This window comes from Callorhinus ursinus, unplaced genomic scaffold (genome assembly GCF_003265705.2).
Source record: "Callorhinus ursinus isolate GAN/ISIS: 27379988/994484 unplaced genomic scaffold, GSC_fseal_2.0 scaffold43, whole genome shotgun sequence".
NCBI lineage: Eukaryota > Metazoa > Chordata > Mammalia > Carnivora > Otariidae > Callorhinus > Callorhinus ursinus.
In genome coordinates this window covers 9,415,829-9,434,191 of record NW_027397105.1, presented here as the reverse complement: position 1 = coordinate 9,434,191, position 18,363 = coordinate 9,415,829, and the positions used below count along the sequence as shown (strand labels likewise).

The window sequence follows — 18,363 nt, the reverse complement described above, 5'->3', positions numbered from 1 at the left end:
CCGTTCGGATACCATTATCATCCCCTCTTTACAACTGAGGAAAGCCGTGCATAGACGTTAGCTGGAGAGCTAGTACCTGGACAAGCGGGGACTCAAACCCATGTTCCCAACCTCTATTCCTTACTGTCTCCTGGCCTCTGTTTTCCTCGATAAAACTCCCTCTTGTCTATAGAGTCCTCCGCCTTGTTTCTTCTTAATGCCTTTCCACCTCTTAGCAGGAGCACATTTATCTTTCTCAGTTGCTTCTACAATTTAAGGTACACATATAATAATACATGAACACATACTGTAAAACATTCAAACAAAATGCAACTGTGTTAAAATAAGGCCCGTCCCCCATGCCCCTTACTCTCAGGACACCCATGCGGGCTACAACATCCCCACGTGGCAAACCACGAAGTTTTCACCCTGAAGTCCACCAAGCCTCGGGGATGTTCTAAGCAGCGAGCGAGTCTTTCCCGGTTCCAGCTCGGACCAGCCCCCACCCCCGCACAGTCCGCGCTTCCCCGCCCCCTAAGGGGAGCCCAGTCCAGGCACTCGCCCGGCCCCCCCGCCCCGCCCCCCTCGCCCCCCCGGGCCGTCCACTTGCCCGCCCCGCTCTGGGGTCGCTCGCCCGCCGCCCTCGCGCTCCGCCCCCAGCTCGCCCCGCCCCCAAGACGCCCACCCTCCTCGCGCCCCGCCCTCCTCGCTCGCCCCGCCCCAGACGCCCACCGCCCTCGCGCTCCGCCCCCAGCTCGCCCAGTTCCCGGGACGACCGCCGCCGTCGCCCCGCCCCTGATCTCGCCCCGTTCCCGAGTTCGCCCCGCCCCGGACACCCCGCCCATAGGCTCGCTCCGCTCACGGAACGCCCGCCCTCCTCGCGCTACGCCCGGAGTTCGTCCCGCCCACACGCTCGCCCCTCCCCCCTCCAGTTACTGCCCCCTGCCCGGCGAAGCACCCGGAAGCGGAAGTAGGAACGGGCTGGGCTTGTGCTTTGCTCCTCCCCTCCTGTGGCGATCAGGTTGCGTCAGCTGCGACGCTGACGTGGCTCCCGGAAGTGGGGCTGGCGCAGGGCCGTCATGTTGCAGCAGGTGAGGGGCTGAGGGCGCGCTGTGAGGGTGGGTGTGGCTGGGCGCCGGGCCTCCAGGGCCTGAGGGGCGCGAGTGTGGCAGCCCGGGGCCTTTGTGCTCGCGGCCCCCGTCGCTGCCCGCGCCCGGGTCGGGGTGGGGCGTGGGCGGAGGGCTGCGGGCGGCAGTCCGGGGAGCGCAGCCGGCAGCCCCGAGGCCTCTTGCGGGGGAGCGTGGCCGGCTGCCCGTCAGAGGGACAGCTGCGGGGTGTGCAGAGCGCAGTGCCAGCCGACGCGGGGCGCCAGGTCGCTCGGGTGCCGTGCTGCGGAAACGCCCTCGGTGTGAAGTTGCGGGTGGTCTGGCTCTCCCCAGCCGTTCGGAGACTCTGAGGGGAGCACCGCGATCCTGGGGGACTAGGAGACACCGCCAGGGCCTTGCACTCAAGTGTCCGTTGCCGAAGTGACACTAATGGTGATTGCTTATCACTTCGGTCATCACGTCTGTGCCCTTAGAGTTAATTACAGTTTGCAGGTTTACGACCAGAGATGAGTAAGACTAATTTAATAATCTCTTCTCATTAAAAAAAAAAAAAACAACTTTTTACTGTTTATAGTGCACTTTTCCTCAAGGATATAGGTATTTTTTTGTTACTGAGGGATAACCATGGCGCAGGCACTCACTGTTCTGGGCCCTGGGATAGGGCTGTGAACAATACAGACAGATTCCTGGTGCTAGGGGATGCGGGCTTGTGGATGGGATGGGTTGGGGTGGGGAGAGGGAGTAAGTTACAGAACTGAGGATGTTTTCAGGTAAGGATAGCAAAGACAAGGTGATGTCATAGCCAGTAGCTGAGAAATAGGACAAGCTTAGAACTGATGGTCAGGAAAGACCACTCCCCCGAGGAGGTCTCTTGAGTGGAGAAGATACAATGATGGTTAGAGTCGGCTTTCAGAACCTCCACCCAGGCTGAAGGAGGCTGGGGAAAACCACACAACCATACTGACTCCTCCCACTGGAAGTGTGTGGTGAAGCCCAGATGGGCTCTCAGTGCTGCCAGGCGGTCATCGCCACGTTCCCACAGGCTCCTCACCCTCCCACCCTCCTGGGCCACTACTGAGGTTTCTCTTTCCTCAGACCTCCCACATTTCTTCCCTTGCCCTCTCTCTGCTTCTTATCTCACGGGGAAAGTAGAAGCCGTCGGGAGAGAATTTCACGCCACCTGCCATCTACATCTGTGCTCATGATCTCCCATAGACTGTCTTCCTTTTCCTGTCTGTGCTCCATCCTTAGGCCATCCCCTCTACTTGGGCACTGTTTCCATGCCCTCTGGTCTCCTGGAAGGCGGTGCCCCAGCAATTCTCCCTTTGCCCTCCTGCATCAGTTTTGTGTTTGTTTGCTTTGTTTAAAGCTTAAGGGGCACATGGGTGGCTCAGTTGGTTAAGCGTCTGACTCTTGATCTCAGCTCAGGTCTTGATCTCAGGGTCCTGAGTTGGGCTCCACTCTGGGTGGAGCCTACATTAAAAACAAAAACAAAAACAACAGCTCGTTTAAGTTAACCTGTAAATGTGCTTTAATTTCTTAAAAAATAAAAAATTTCATTCTATATACCCTTTCAGCTCTCACCCCATTCTTTGTTCCTTAAGATTTATTTATACTTGTTTTTTACTTCTATTCTCTCTTGTGTCCATTCTAGTCTGGTTTTCTCCCACTTCCCCCTGCCATCCTGAAACTGCTCTTATTGTGGTCACTGATAACCCATTAGAAACGGTGGTCTCTGTGGTTTCCATCCTACTTGTGCGCAGCATTTGACACAGTTGATCTGATCCTCCTTCTGGAAACACCGTCTTCCCTTGGTTTCCAGGACACCACCCCCTGGTTCAGCTCCTACTCCTTAGCACTTCCTTTGCAACCCCAGTGCTTATTCCTTTTTGTCTTTCTGACCTTTAGGTATTGGTGTGCTCAGAGTCTGTCTTTGGTGCCTTCATTTTTAGCCGCTCAGGACAAAAACTTTGGAATCTTCCTTAATTCCTTTTCTCTTACCCCCATGTTCAACCCATCAGCAAATCCTGTCATTTCTGCTTTAGTTTTTAAAGATTTTATTTATTTATTTATTTGAGAGAGAGAGAGCATGAGCAGGGGGAGAAGCAGACTCTCTGCGGAGCAGGGAGCCTGAAGCGGGGCATGATCCCTGGGATCATGACCTGAGCTGAAGGCTGATGTTTAACCGACTGAGCCACCCAGGTGCCCTGTCATTTCTACTTTAAAATGCATTTGGAGTCAATGTATTTCACCACCTCCAATATGTCCACCCTAGACCAAACCGTTACTTCTTGGCTCCATTATTGGTTTAGCCTCCTAAACCAGCCTTACAGCTTTGTGCCTTTATCTTTCCCTCTCCCTCCCAGATTTTCCATACAGTAGCCAGAATTTTCCTTTTAACACCTAAATTAGAACGTGATAGTCCTGTGTGCAGAACACACTAACGGTCCCCCTTCTCAATTTTTTTTTAAAGTCCTTAATACCAGCATCTTAAGCTTAAATGTCTAAAACCAAACTCTTTTTTTAAAATTTTTTATTGTTATGTTAATCACCATACATTACATCATGAGTTTGTGATGTAGTGTTCCATGATTCATTGTTTGTGCATAACACCCAGTACTCCACGCAGAACGTGCCCTCTTGAATACCCATCACCAGGCTAACCCATCCCCCCACCCCCCTCCCCTGTAGAACCCTCAGTTTGTTTTTCAGAGTCCATCATCTCTAATGTAAAACCAAACTCTTGATTTCACCCTAATGTTGTGCCCTCAGCCTTCCCCATCTTAGTAAATGCAACACCAAAAGTGCAGAACTATTTGTCTTTTTTCTTGTGTCAGGCTGTACCACTTAAAACAGTGCCTGGCACTCAGTATTTATTTAATGAGAATAAACCAGTCTTTCAAAGAACAGGGTAAGAGAAAAGAGTGTTCTAGATAGAACTAGATAGAACATATGTCAAAGAACCCGGTGGGGTGCAAGTTTGGCATGTTTAAGGAACTAAAAAGGAGACTAGTCTGGCAAGGGCTTAATTACTATATGGGTTTCCTGTTGCTGCAGATTAGCGTAAATTTAGTGGCTTAATACAAATTTATCATATCACAGTTCTGAGTCAGAAGTCCAAAAGGAGTCCTAAAGGCTAACATCAGGGTATTGGCTGGACTGTGTTTCTTCTGGAGGCTCTAGGGGAAAATCAGATTTGTCCTTGCCTTTTCCGGCTTCTTGAGGCCACCTGCATTCCTTGGCTGGTGGTCTTCCTCAAGCTTCAAAGTCAGCAGCATAGCATCTTCAGATCTCGCTCTGACTTCTGCTTTTCATGGTCTCAGTGCCTTCTCTGACTCTGACCCTCTTGTGTTCTTCTATAAAGACATTGTAATGACATCATTGGGCCCACTTGAATAGGATGCTCTTCCCCTCTCAAGATCCTTAATTCGATCACATCTGCAAAAAATCTTTTTGCTAAGTAAATTGACATATTTACAAATTCCAGGCGTTAGAACCAGGATGTCTTTGGCAGGAGGGAGAGGAAGCATTATTCAGTGCATCACAGTTCCTGGAGGGAGAGTAAGTAGCCTGAGATAGGTGCCTCGAGGTGGGCAGGGTCACGATTATGATGGATCCTGATAGGGAGTCAGTTTTTCAGTCAAAGTCCTTTAGGTTTTCAGTAGGAGGATGATATGATCTAAGTGTGAAAGGTCACCCTGGCTGCTGGGTGTAGATTGGACTGTTGGGATGAAGGTCAGAAGTCTCAGTTTTTCAGTCCGTAGCATCATACAGTGGATCTCAGTCTTGGCTGCGGATTATTATCATCTGGGGGGCTTTAAAAAAAATGTAGGTACAATTCCAGCCTGTAAGCCAAAGTTGAGAACCACTGGTCTCAGATCTCTGAGTCCATTTTCCTTTTAAAGCTTTAGCTCCCGCTCTGCATCTCTGGACTCCTTCGCCATTCCCTGTATATACCTGTGTGTTTCCACTCTCTGCCCTTGAAAATCTACCTAGTCAAGGGACTGGAGTGAGCAGAAGCCCTCCTTGCTCTGTCTGCACCCAGCACAGAAGCTCTCCTCCAGAGCCCTCGAGTAGAAACGATTCTCTTCCTCCCTGTGCTCCCATTTGTACTTGTATTTCTCCTGGCTCTGGTCACAGTCTGCAGTTGCCTCCTTTGTGCATTTGCTCATGCCTTCGATAAATACTGTACCACCTGGCTGGGTGCTCTGCTGGGCACTAGGACTTAACTACAATGCAGTGACACTCCCTGCCCTCCAGTGGCCCGGAGTCTAGATGGCGGTAGTCGTTGGAGACCTGCAGATAGCCTGAGATAGTTGTGCAAGTGGACATTTGTCCTGGTGCCGTGGGATCATGGGAAATGGGAAGCCTGGGGATTGCAGGGAGAGTCTCTCAGCCCTTTCAGTATTTTAGCTGAAATTGGAAAGATCTGGTGTTGCCTGATGGTGAGCTACGTAGGGGATGGTGAAGGGAGGAGCTTTCTGGGCGGGGAACACATGGGAAAGGCAGAGAGGTGGGAATCCATGGGGTTTTCAGAGAACATGTGGCAACGGTGTTGTGGCCCTGACCAGTGGAAGGGAGAGTCAGAAGATCATGACAGGTCTTGTACTGTACATGGAGGAATGAACTTACATCCTATACACGTAGGAGCGCCATTGAAAACACTTGCAGAGGGGGATGACCTGGTGTGACCTTCCTGTTAGGAGGATGGCTCTGTGGGTAATGAGGGGCCGGAGGCGGGCAGGGATGAGGTAAGGGCAGGTGAGTGGTGGGTGGCTGGCCCTAGGCCAGGTGTAAAAGCAGGTTCGTTGTGGTTGAGGCTGAAGCAGTGAGTTGAGGTGTGAGCCACCCTTCAAATCTAAGGCTGTGAAAGGGGAGGAATGCCGTGAGATGAGAGCAAAAGATAGAAGGGGAGGTTCAGGGTCAGGGTTTTTTAAACATCTTTTTCAAGCAATAAATGACCTCCGAAAAACTTCATTTGCTGATTGGAAAGATCCAATAGAAAGACCTGAAGATAAAAGAAAGTGTAAGTAAAGGGGGAAATTGATGGCGGAAGCCCCCGGGGAGGCAGGAAAAGAAGAGGTTCCAAGCCCAACAGTTACTTTCACCTTGGATACAAAGTGAATGGTGAGAAGGGGTCAGGGAAACAAGGATGCAGGCAGGTGATTTCGTGAAGGAGCCAAAAGCATCGGGTGTGTCCCCCAGTAGCCTCTGCTTTCTCTGTGACTGGTGGGAGAGCAGCCGCGAGCTCATATGGGAAGTTTGCAGGAGCGCCATTGACACTCCTGGGGTTTCTCATAGGGCTCGCAGCGGGCGAGCGATGGCTCGTTGCCAGATGATCCTGGAGTGCCCTTTCCCTAGGTTGTCAATTCCTCGATGTCTGTGACCATGTCTCTTGTCTTCCATTTGGACTAGTGCGCTGCCTTCTGCGTAGGAGGCATTCAAGTACTGAATTTCATCTTGCTTCATGGATATTCAATTTTCCTGCTAGGACAGTAATGATGACACCGAGGATGTTTCCCTGTTTGATGCAGAAGAGGAGACAGCTAACAGACCAAAAAAATCCAAGATCAGGTAAGGGGACACGGTGTAAGTGTGTGAGAGCCCAGCGCTGTTTTGTGTGTAGGTGGGTACCAGCCGATGTGATTCGGGGAAGAGCGAGTGGCGGTTATGCACTTGTGAGTAGTGGACATGGCTAGTTTGAGCTTTGGTCTGAGACAAAGAGGACATTTCAGATTTTCTTTGGGAATAAATGGCATATGGAATTGAACTCAATGCCGAGTTTTCATATCTGCGAATCCGATTTTGTGAACCACTGGTGTTTTTATTTCTAGCTACTGTTTCCCAAGAATACACCATTTCTCTAGTTTCTGTAGACCGGTTCCATTTTGATTTATTGTGCACATTTCAAAAATCACATCTTTTACCTGTAAAATAACATGAACACGTCAAGCCAGACATATTTCGATTCCAAATTTAGTTCCCTCTAAAGAAATTCACTTACTGCAGTCAAATTCTTCCTGACCTTTGAAAACATTATGTTTAGTGAGAGATGCCAGGCACAAAAAACCACATATATGATTTCATTGATGTGAATTGTCCAGAATAGGCAAATCTATAGAGACAGCAGTACATTACTGGTGGCGTATGGCTGGAGAGGGGTGGAGTTGGGGTGGATGAGGAGGGACTGCCAGTGGGTATAGAGTTTCTTCTTGGGGTAATGAAAAAGTGCTAAAAGTGATTGTGGTGATGATTGCACAGTTCTGTGAATACACCAAAAACCATTGGTGTATACACTTTAAATAGATGATCGAATGGTATGTGGATTATGTCTCAGTAAAGATGTTAAAAAGGAAAAACAAGCCTACCTGATAGTTACTTTGCCTTAAAGCCTGAAGTGATTTCTGAGGGCCCAGGAATTCTTTTATTTTTATTTTTTTTATTTTTAAGTAATTTCTGCACCTAGCATGGGGCTTGAATTCATGACTCCCAGATCAAGAGTCACATGCTCTTCCGACTGAGCCAGCAGGCACTCCCGAACTAGTTTTTTATGTGCAAATAGGATTTGATCCCAAGAGTATAGTTTCCTTAATTCTCCAAGCTTGGCAAAATTTCTCATGATATATTTTGTGAAAGTTTATATTCCGTGAGGTGTTAAAGTCCTGTTTCCATAGTGTATTTTCTATGAGAACACGGCTTAGTCAAATAATGGGAAGTTATGAACAAAGAGAGGTGGGCAGTTTGCTTCTTCCTCAGGTCATCACCTTTGCTTTGACAAAACTCTGCATGGTTGTGTTATGGCTAAAATGTTGTTCATCTCCGTCTGCAGTACCTGTGGTGAAATGTAATTGCATTTCTTTTATTATGTTTTGGTTTTCAGACACCCAGTGGCATCATTTTTCCATTTATTCTTTCGAGTCAGTGCAATTGTAGTCTATCTTCTCTGTGAATTGTTCAGCAGCAGCTTTATTGCCTGTATGGTGACAATTATCTTGTTGTTGTCATGTGACTTTTGGGCAGTCAAGGTAGGTTTGATCATTTTTATTTTAACATTGTGTTTAATATGGTAAGATTGAATGATACATGAACTGTGGGGGAAAAAATGACCCTTAGGAATTTGGATTTGTGTTAATGTATCTTTTTGTTGTCTACCTCAGCCCTCATCTGTGTTAATATCATCAGATCACACGTAGGTTATTATGCCACTGATTTGTCTGTGCCTTATGTCAGCCTACGTCAGCTTTAAAAGTAAACAGACAAATTGTACTAGCAGCCACAGATCCCGTATACTGCTTCTCATTCATACCACACCTCTAGGTGTGCTGTGTATGATTTCTAGATAAGAGCTCGGGACAGATCATGCACAAATTCTTAAGGGGTGCCCTTCCTGCACAAAGCCTCCTGTGTGTGTGTTCGAGGGTGGTGTTTCTCAGGACCAGTTTTGTCCCCCACAGGATGTTTGTCCATGTCTGAAGACATTTTTGGTTATCACAGCTGGGGTTGAGGGAGGTGTTTTATTGACATCTAGTGGGTAGAGGCCAGGGATGCTGCAAAACATCCTAAGATGCACAGGACAGCCCCCCACAACAAAGAATTATCTGGCCCAAAATGTCAGGAGTGCTGAGGTTAAGAAACCCTATTGTAAGGGATAGGAGGGAGTAAGAAATGGTTTTAAACTCAAATGCAATGATATGTAGAGAGATGGATGGATAGACAGACAGGTACCTAGATAGGTGGACATGTGTTAAAGTAACTATAGTAAGATATTAAACGTAGACTCTGGTGGTAGGTATGTGGGTGGTCACTATAAAATTTGACTTTTCTGTGTGTATGGAAGTTTCATAGTAAAATGGTAGGGAAAAGAAATCAAAAGTAACAACAACAAAAAAACCCAAAAGCTAATTTTGGGATTTCAGAGACGTGTATTGATTCAAAGATCAGGAAGATGTTACAGATCTAGTCACAGCCACCCAACCCTGCCATTTTTAGACCTCTTGATTCTTACACCAGAAGTGGCTGGCTTGGTGGTGGCCAGCTTCCACAGGCCACAGAACGCTAAGAATGAGGATTATAAAGGTCTCTTTTATTTAGGCTTTTCTTTTGTACTGTTTTGGCTTGAATTTCTTTGAATTTCTTCTATGCTCTGCAGTGTTTACTGTCTTCTGGTCACAATTTTGTTTTGAGGAATGTTTCTTTTTGTTGTTCATGTAATTTCTGTTTAGCCAAGTAGAACATGGCCTTTGATCAGTTCTTCCTGGTCATTTCCAAATTCTTAGAATAAATAATAAATACTTCTGTGTTGAGGGTTTTAAAAAATGTGACCCAAAAGTATATTTTCTGATAAACTTTTTTCCTTTCTTTCCCTTTCTTCCTTCCTCCCTCCCTCCCTCCCTCCCTCCCTTCCTTCTTTCTTTCTTTCTAAACAAGGGCTTAAAAAATGTCACTCTTTTATCTGTGGCACAGTTACTTACAGATATCCAAACCATTGAGATATGATGCAAACGAAGAGGGCAAGAATAGGGAAATTATTAAATGGATTTGGTAAAAGGGGTAGATCCAGCTCGGAACCTTGTTAGAACAGAGATGCATCATAATTATTATAAATCTCAGTGCACTTGGCAAAAGGAGATTTATTTTTAATTCTGTTATTATTTTATTTTAACCTATTAATAAAAATAAGAGGCAAATGAAAATAAAATTATTTTAAAAATTTTAAATGTTAATCGCCTCTGTGGGGCTTTTGTGTTATCCTTTTTCTCACGGTGTAAAAAAGGTTAAATAATGGTTTTAGAATTTTAATAGGACCTGTTAGTAAAATTTATATGAGTTGCGTGTCTTCCCCATTGTTGGAGAGCATAGGTGCAACTAGAGCATGGTTCGCGAACAAGAGAAGGAAAGAAAAGTCAGCTTAAATATCACAGGGCAGAGTACAAGGTGATGGAAGTAGTAGCAGATTAGTTATAACAGTAAATGTAACTTGATTAAACTGTTTTTAAAGATAACAATTTGAAGATTGGGTCAAAAATCAAAAGTCCCACCCAAAAGATCAAACTAAAATGGCAGCTTTAGAAAAAGTAAAAGGACACAAAGATAGTATCAGCCGAATTGAAACGAAAGAAACCTAGCCTTGTAATATTATTAGCCAAAATAGAGAGTAAGGTAAGGGATCGACAGGGAACAAAAAAGGGAACAAAAAAGGTCATCTTGTGAGTCGCAGTGAGGACCATTCACAGAACGGCCCTCCTTCAGACCACGTGCAGGGAAAGATTATTAGAAGCACTAGGAGAAGGTGGGAAAACCTTTACTGTGACAGGGGTCTAACAGATCGAAGGGACAAAAATAAATAAAGTTTAAAGGATCTGAATGAAATGACCAGGTCAACTTAATAGCGGTATTGTGGAGCTTTGTATGTACGGGGACTGCTTTCCTGTTCCATTCCTGTGGGACATCTACAAAAGTTGATTTCAGGTATCACTGTGAAGAAGACTCAAATTCCTCAGAGCAACTCTATTTTCTAGTCCAGTACAGTAAAACTAAAAATTAATTTAAAAAAATGGTTTTCAAATCCGAATTACAAGTAAAAGCCAACCTGCTGAAAGCTGTTGGCTTAAACAGGAAATAGACTATAAATGCAGATTATTTATGCATTAGTGATGATGATCATCTACATTGAAACTTTCAGAATGTGTCTAAGGCTGAACTCAGAGGAAAAACAGTAGACTGAAGGCTTTTATTATTAGACAGAGGTCCAGAAGCTTCAAAAACAATAGGCCAGAGAGAAATTTGGAAAACCATCTAATGATCAAAGCAGAAAAGTAAAGAATGGGAAAATGGGAAAAGAGTTTGCAAATATTCTAAGAGGTTGTGCTGTGGACTGGTTTCACAGTCTCATGAAGCTATGGGCGCATTTTTTTTTTAGATTTTATTTATTTATTTGAGAGAGGGCACACCTCAGTAGAGAGGAAGAGCAGAGGGGGAGGGAGAAGCAGACTCCCCACTGAGCAGGGAGCCTGACGTGGGGCTCTATCCCAGGACCCCAGGATCATGACCTGAGCCGAAAGCAGACGTTCAGCCACCCAGGTGCCCCTGCTAGGAGTGCTTTTAAACGTGAAAGAGAATATATAAGATTACAAAGGACGTCACTTATATTGAAATATAATGAAAACATTAAAAAGTCAAATTTCTGCTTTTGTCCTATGGGCTTCTTTATGAATGCATTGGATAACAAGATCCAGAGGCAGACTTAATTACTTCCAAAGCTGTGATGAACATAAGCACTGTTTTGTGGTATCTGTACCAGGTGTGATACAATGTGAAAAATATCCGTGGTTTTATTGGTCCAAGTCACAGGTGCTGTTAATTCTACTGTGGTTTACTGTCTCCATTCATAATTTAAATTTTAGCCCAAAGTCAGTGAAAATAAAGAGAGGATTTTTTTTCCTCACCCAAGTTCACAGAACCCCTGGGATCTGTTAGTGGACAACTCTAACTAAAAATCTTCTGCGTTAGTGATTCCTGCTTATGCTTTTTTTTTTTAATTTTTATTTTTTATAATTTTTTATTGTTATGTTAATCACCATACATTACATCATTAGTTTTTGATGTAGTGTTCCATGATTCATTGTTTGTGCATAACACCCAGTGCTCCACGCAGAATGTGCCCTCTTTAATACCCATCACCAGGCTAACCCATCCCCCCACCTCCCTCCCCTCTAGAACCCTCAGTTTGTTTTTCAGAGTCCATCATCTCTCATGGTTCGTCTCCCCCTCCGACTTACTCCCCTTCATTCTTCCCCTCCTGCTATCTTCTTCCTTTTTTTTTCTTAACATATATTGCATTATTTGTTTCAGAAGTACAGATCCGTGATTCATCAGTCTTGTACAATTCACAGTGCTCACCATAGCACATACCCTCCCCAATGTCTATCACCCAGCCACCCCATCCCTCCCACCCCCCACCACTCCAGCAACCCTCAGTTTGTTTCCTGAGATTAAGAATTCCTCATATCAGTGAGGTCATATGATACACGTCTTTCTCTGATTGACTTATTTCACTCAGCATAACACCCTCCAGTTCCATCCACGTCATTGCAAATGGCAAGATCTCATTCCTTTTGATGGCTGCATAATATTCCATTGTGTATATATACCACATCTTCTTTATTCATTCATCTGTCGATGGACATCTTGGCTCTTTCCACAGTTTGGCTATTGTGGACATTGCTGCTATAAACATTGGGGTGCATGTACCCCTTCGGATCCCTACATTTGTATCTTTGGGGTAAATACCCAGTAGTGCAATTGCTAGATTATAGGGTAGCTCTATTTTCAGCTGTTGGAGGAACCTCCATACTGTTTTCCAGAGCAACTGCACCAGCTTGCATTCCCACCAACAGTGTAGGAGGGTTCCCCTTTCTCCACATCCCCGCCAACATCTGTCGTTTCCTGACTTGCTAATTCTAGCCATTCTGACGGGTGTGAGGTGGTATCTCATTGAGGTTTTGATTTGGATTTCCCTGATGCTGAGCGATGTTGAGTACTTTTTCATGTGTCTGTTGGCCATTTGGATGTCTTCTTTGGAAAAACGTCTGTTCATGTCTTCTGCCCATTTCTTGATTGGATTATTTGTTCTTTGGGTGTTGAGTTTGATAAGTTCTTTACAGATTTTGGATACTAGCCCTTTATCTGATATGTCATATGCAAATATTTTCTCCCATTCTGTCAGTTGTCTTTTGGTTTTGTTGACTGTTTCTTTTGCTGTGCAAAAGCTTTTTATCTTGATGAAATCCCAATAGTTCATTTTTGCCCTGGCTTCCCTTGCCTTTGGCGATGTTTCTAGGAAGAAGTTGCTGTGGCTGAGGTCGAAGAGGTTGCTGCCTGTGTTCTCCTTTAGGATTTTGATGGACTCCTGTCTCACGTTTAGGTCTTTCAACCATTTGGAGTCTATTTTTGTGTGTGGTGTAAGGAAATGGTCCAGTTTCATTCTTCTGCATGTGGCTGTCCAATTTTCCCAACACCATTTGTTGAAGAGACTGTCTTTTTGCCATTGGACATTCTTTCCTGCTTTGTCAAAGATGAGTTGACCATAGAGTTGAGGGTCCATTTCTGGGCTCTCTATTCTGTTCCATTGATCTATGTGTCTGTGTTTGTGCCAGTACCATACTGCCTTGATGATGACAGCTTTGTAATAGAGCTGGAAGTCCGGAATTGTGATGCCGCCAGCTTTGCTTTTCTTTTTCAAGATTCCTCTGGCTATTCGGGGTCTCTTCTGGTTCCATACAAATTTTAGGATTATTTGTACCATTTCTTTGAAAAAAGTGGCTGGTATTTTGATGGGGTTTGCATTGAATGTGTAGATTGCTCTAGGTAGCACTGACATCTTCACAATGTTTGTTCTTCCAGTCCATGAGCATGGAACGTTTTTCCATTTCTTTGTGTCTTCTTCAATTCCTTTCGTGAGTATTTTATAGTTTTCTGGGTACAGATCCTTTGCCTCTTTGGTTAAATTTATTCCTAGGTATCTTATGGGATTGGGTGCCATTGTAAATGGGATCGACTCCTTGATTTGTCTCTCTTCTGTCTTGTTGTTGGTGTATAGGAATGCCACTGATTTCTGTGCATGGATTTTACATCCTGCTACTTGACTGAATTCCTGTATGAATTCTAGCAGTTTTGGGGTGGAGTCTTTTGGGTTTTCCACATGGGGTATCCTATCATCTGCAAAGAGTGAGAGTTTGACTTCCTCTTTGCTGATTTGGATGCCTTTGATTTCTTTTTGTTGTCTGATTGCTGTGGCTAGGACTTCTAGTACTATGTTGAATAGCAGCAGTGAGAGTGGACATCCCTGCTGCGTTCCTGACCTCAGGGGAAACATTGAGAATGATATTCGCTGTAGGTTTTTCGTAGATGGCTTTTATGGTATTGAGGTATGTACCCTCTATCCCTATACTCTGAAGAGTTTTGATCAAGAAAGGATGCTGTACTTTGTCAAATGCTTTTTCTGCATCTATTGAGAGGATCATATGATTCTTGTTCTTTCTTTTGTTAATGTATTGTATCACGTTGATTGATTTGCGGATGTTGAACCAGCCTTGCAGCCCAGGGATAAATCCCACTTGGTCATGGTGAAGAATCCTTTTAATATACTGTTGGATCCTATTGGCTAGTATTTTGGTGAGAATTTTTGCATCCATGTTCATCAAGGATATTGGTCTGTAATTCTCCTTTTTGATGGGGTCTTTGTCTGGTTTTGGGATCAAGGGAATGGTGGCCTCATAAAATGAGTTTGGAAGTTTTCCTTCCATTTCTATTTTTTGGAACAGTTTCAGGAGAATAGTTATTAATGCTTCTTTAAATGTTTGGTAGAATTCCCCTGGGAAGCCATCTGGTCCTGGGCTTTTGTTTGTTGGGAGATTTTTGATGACTGCTTCAATTTCCTTAGTGGTTATAGGTCTGTTCAGGTTTTCTATTTCTTCCTGGTTCAGTTTTGGTAGTTGCTACATCTCTAGGAATGCACCCATTTCTTCCAGGTTATCTAGTTTGCTGGCATAGAGTTGCTCATAATATGTTCTTTTAATTGTTTGTATTTCTTTGGTGTTGGTTGTGATCTCTCCTCTTTCATTCATGATTTTGTTGATTTGGGTCATTTCTCTTTTCTTTTGGATAAGTCTGGCCAGGGGTTGATCAATCTTGTTAATTCTTTCAAAGAACCAGCTCCTGGTTTCGTTGATCTGTTCTACTGTTCTTTTGGTTTCTATTTCATTGATTTCTGCTCTGATCTTTATGATTTCTCTTCTCCTGCTGGGTTTAGACTTTATTTGCTGTTTTTTCTCCAGCTCCTTTAGGTGTAGGGTTAGGTTGTGTATTTGAGACCTTTCTTGTTTCTTGAGAAAGGCTTGTATTGCTATATACTTTCCTCTCAGGACTGCCTTTGCTGTATCCCAAAGATTTTGAACAGTTGTGTTTTCATTTTCATTGGTGTCCATGAATTTTGTTAGTTCTTCTTTAATTTCCTGGTTGACCCATTCATTCTTTAGTAGGGTGCTCTTTAGCCTCCATGTATTTGAGTTCTTTCCAACTTTCCTCTTGTGATTGAGTTCTAGTTTCAAAGCATTGTGGTCTGAAAATATGCAGGGAATGATCCCAATCTTTTGGTACCGGTTGAGACCTGATTTGTGACCTAGGATGTGATCAATTCTGGAGAATGTTCCATGGGCGCTAGAGAAGAATGTGTATTCCGTTGCTTTGGGAGGGAATGTTCTGAATATGTCTGTGAAGTCCATTTGGTCCAGTGTTTCATTTAAAGTCTTTATTTCCTTGTTGATCTTTTGCTTAGATGATCTGTCCATTTCAGTCAGGGGGGTGTTAAAGTCCCCCACTATTGTATTGTTGTCAATGTGTTTCTTTGCTTTTGTTATTAATTGCCTTATAAAAGTGGCTGCTCCCATGTTAGGGGCATAGATATTTACAATTGTTAGATCTTCTTTCTGGATAGATCCTTTAAGTAGGATATAGTGTCCTTCTTCATCTCTTATTACAGTCTTTGTTTTAAAATCTAATTTGTCTGATCTAAGGATTGCCACCCCAGCTTTCTTTTGGTGTCCATTAGCATGGTAAATGGTTTTCCACCCCCTCACTTTCAACGTGGGGGTGTCTTTGGCTCTAAAATGAGTCTCTTGCAGACAGCATATTGATGGGTCTTGTTTTTTAATCCAATCTAATAGCCTGTGTCTTTTGATTGGGGCATTTAGCCCATTTACATTCAGGCTAACTATTGAAAGGTATGAATTTAGTGCCATTGTATTTCCTGTAAGGTGACTGTTGCTGTATATAGTCTGTGTTCCTTTCTGATCTATGCTGCTTTTAGGCTCTCTTTTTGCTTAGAGGACCTCTTTCAATATTTCTTGTAGGACTGGTTTTGTGTTTGCAAATTCCTTTAGTTTTTGTTTGTCCTGGACGCTTTTACCTCTCCTTCTATTTTCAATGATAGCCTAGCTGGATATAGTATTCTTGGCTGCACATTTTTCTCGTTTAGTGCTCTGAAGATATCATGCCAGTCCTTTTGGCTGCCAGGTCTCTGTGGATAGGTCTGTTGCCAATCTAATGTTTCTACCATTGTAGGTTACATATCTCTTCTCCCGAGCTGCTTTCAGGATTTTCTCTTTGTCTCTGAGACTCATAGGTTTTACTATTAGATGTCGGGGTGTTGACCTATTTTTATTGATTTTGAGAGGGGTTCTCTGTACCTCCTGGATTTTGATGCCTGTTTCCTTCCCCACATTAGGGAAGTTCTCTGCTATAATTTGCTCCAATATACCTTCTGCCCATCTCTCTCTTTCTTCTTCTTCTGGGATCCCAGTTATTCTAATGTTGTTTCGTCTTATCGTATTGCTTATCTCTCGAATTCTGCCCTCGTGATCCTGTAGTTGTTTCTCTCTCTTTTTCTCAGCCTCTTTATTTTCCATCATTTGGTCTTCTGTATCGCTGATTCTTTCTTCTGCCTCATTTATCCTAGCAGTTAGTGCCCCCATTTTTGATTGCACCTCATTAATAGCCTTTTTGATTTCGACTTGGTTAGATTTTAGTTCTTTTATTTCTCCAGAAAGCGTTTCTCTAATAACTTCCACACTTTTTTCAAGGCCAGCTAATATCTTTAAAGTCATGATTCTGAACTCTAGGTCCGACATCGTACTAATGTCAGTATTGAGTAGGTCCCTGGCATACGGTATGACCTCTTGTTCTTTTTGCTGAGGTGATTTTTTTCGTCTTGTCATTTTGTCCAGAGGAGAACAGATGAATGAGAGAACAGAATGCTAACAGGTTAACAACGTCCCCAGCAAATATACTCTATAGAAATCAGAAAAGACCTGAAACCAGGGGACAAGAAAGGGAAAGAAAGAAGAGAAAAAAAAAAAAAAGGAAAAAGAGAAAGATAAAAACAAACAAAAACAGAACAAAAGAAAAAAAAAACAGAATATGATCAAATATGATCAGGCTAGTGCATAGATCAGTGCCACACACTAGCTTTTGGGCATATTTTCGTTGTTAGAAGAAAGTGCCTGCTAAAATTTTAAAGGAAGAAAGACATATATGTACAAAATAAGGGTTGATACAATGAAGGGATGGCAGATGACTGTAAAAATGAAAATTATAAAAGATTTTATAAAAGGAATTGATAAGATAAGAAGTTGTTTTTAAAAAGAAAGAAGAAGACTTAAAAAGAAAAAAGAAAAAAAAAGGGAGAGAATGTGATGAGGCAGGAGACTAGAACAAAGCCATACACTAGTGATTTAGGGTATATTTTGATCTGTTAGAAGAAATTGTATCTCAAAATTTTAAAGAGAGAACAACTTATATATATATGCCAAAAATAAGGGTAACTACTATGAAGGGATAAAAATATGACTCTAAAAATGAAAAATAAAAAAATGTTTTTTTAAAAAAAGGGATTGATAAGATGTTTGAAAAAGGGAAAAAGAAAAATGAAAAAAAAAAGCAGTTAAAAAAATTAACTTTGAAAAACTAATGAATTATGGTAAAAAAGCCATGAATTCTATGTGCAGTATTCCCCTAGCGCTGGAGTTCTCCCGTTCTCCTTGATCGGTAAACTTGGTCTTGGCTTGCTGGCTATTCGAGCTGATCTGGGGGCGGGGCCTGTTGCCGTGGTTCCCAAATGTCTTTGCCGGAGGCGGAATTGCCCCGCCCTTGTCGGTCTGGGCTAAGGAAGCTGGTGGGGTTTGCTCTCAGGAGCTTTTGTTCCTTGCAAGCTCTTGGTACAGCTTTGGAGGACCAGGGTGAAAATGGTGGCCTCCCAATCTTCGCCCGGAGGAGTTGAGAACTCGGGGCCCCGCTCCTCAGTGCGCCCCCAGAGAAAAGCAGTCACTCCCGTGTCCCCGGTCTCCAGCTGCACTCCGTGCTCACCCGGCCTGTGACCGAGCGTTTCTATCTCTGGCACCCGACCCCGTGTGGAGTCTCCAAACCCAGCAGATCCCTGCGGTGCGCTTCCGCGCCGCTCCTCCCAGGGGAGGAAGGGGAGTCTCCCCGGCTCTGCCGCTTGTTGGGTCCCTGCTGGAGGAGCAGTGGTCCGACTGGGCCGCGGATCACAGTTTATGGCAACCCCGAGCTGCGAGCCCGCGCCTCGGCTCCGTCTCTGCAGCCGGCTTCCCCACTCCGATACCTGGGAGCTCTGCCGCACTCAGGCTCCCCCGGTCTTTCTGTGACCCCGAGGGTCCTGAGACCACAGTGTCCCGCGAGGGTTCCACCCCCCGCTTAGCCACTG

General features: G+C 44.2%; 1 protein-coding gene across 4 annotated transcripts in view; it reads left to right on the top strand.

Annotated features, from left to right (window-relative positions):
* The first annotated feature begins 944 nt into the window (after positions 1–944).
* TVP23C (trans-golgi network vesicle protein 23 homolog C) overlaps positions 945–18,363 on the top strand; it is a 62,755-nt gene continuing 45,336 nt past the window's right edge. For all 4 annotated transcript variants that reach the window (XM_073881748.1, XM_073881750.1, XM_073881749.1 and 1 more), the window contains exons 1-3: positions 945–1,070; positions 6,577–6,659; positions 7,966–8,110. In XM_073881748.1, the coding sequence (XP_073737849.1) occupies positions 1,059–1,070; positions 6,577–6,659; positions 7,966–8,110 (240 nt within the window). In that variant the 5' untranslated portion in view covers positions 945–1,058. The remainder of the gene's footprint in view (positions 1,071–6,576; positions 6,660–7,965; positions 8,111–18,363) is intronic.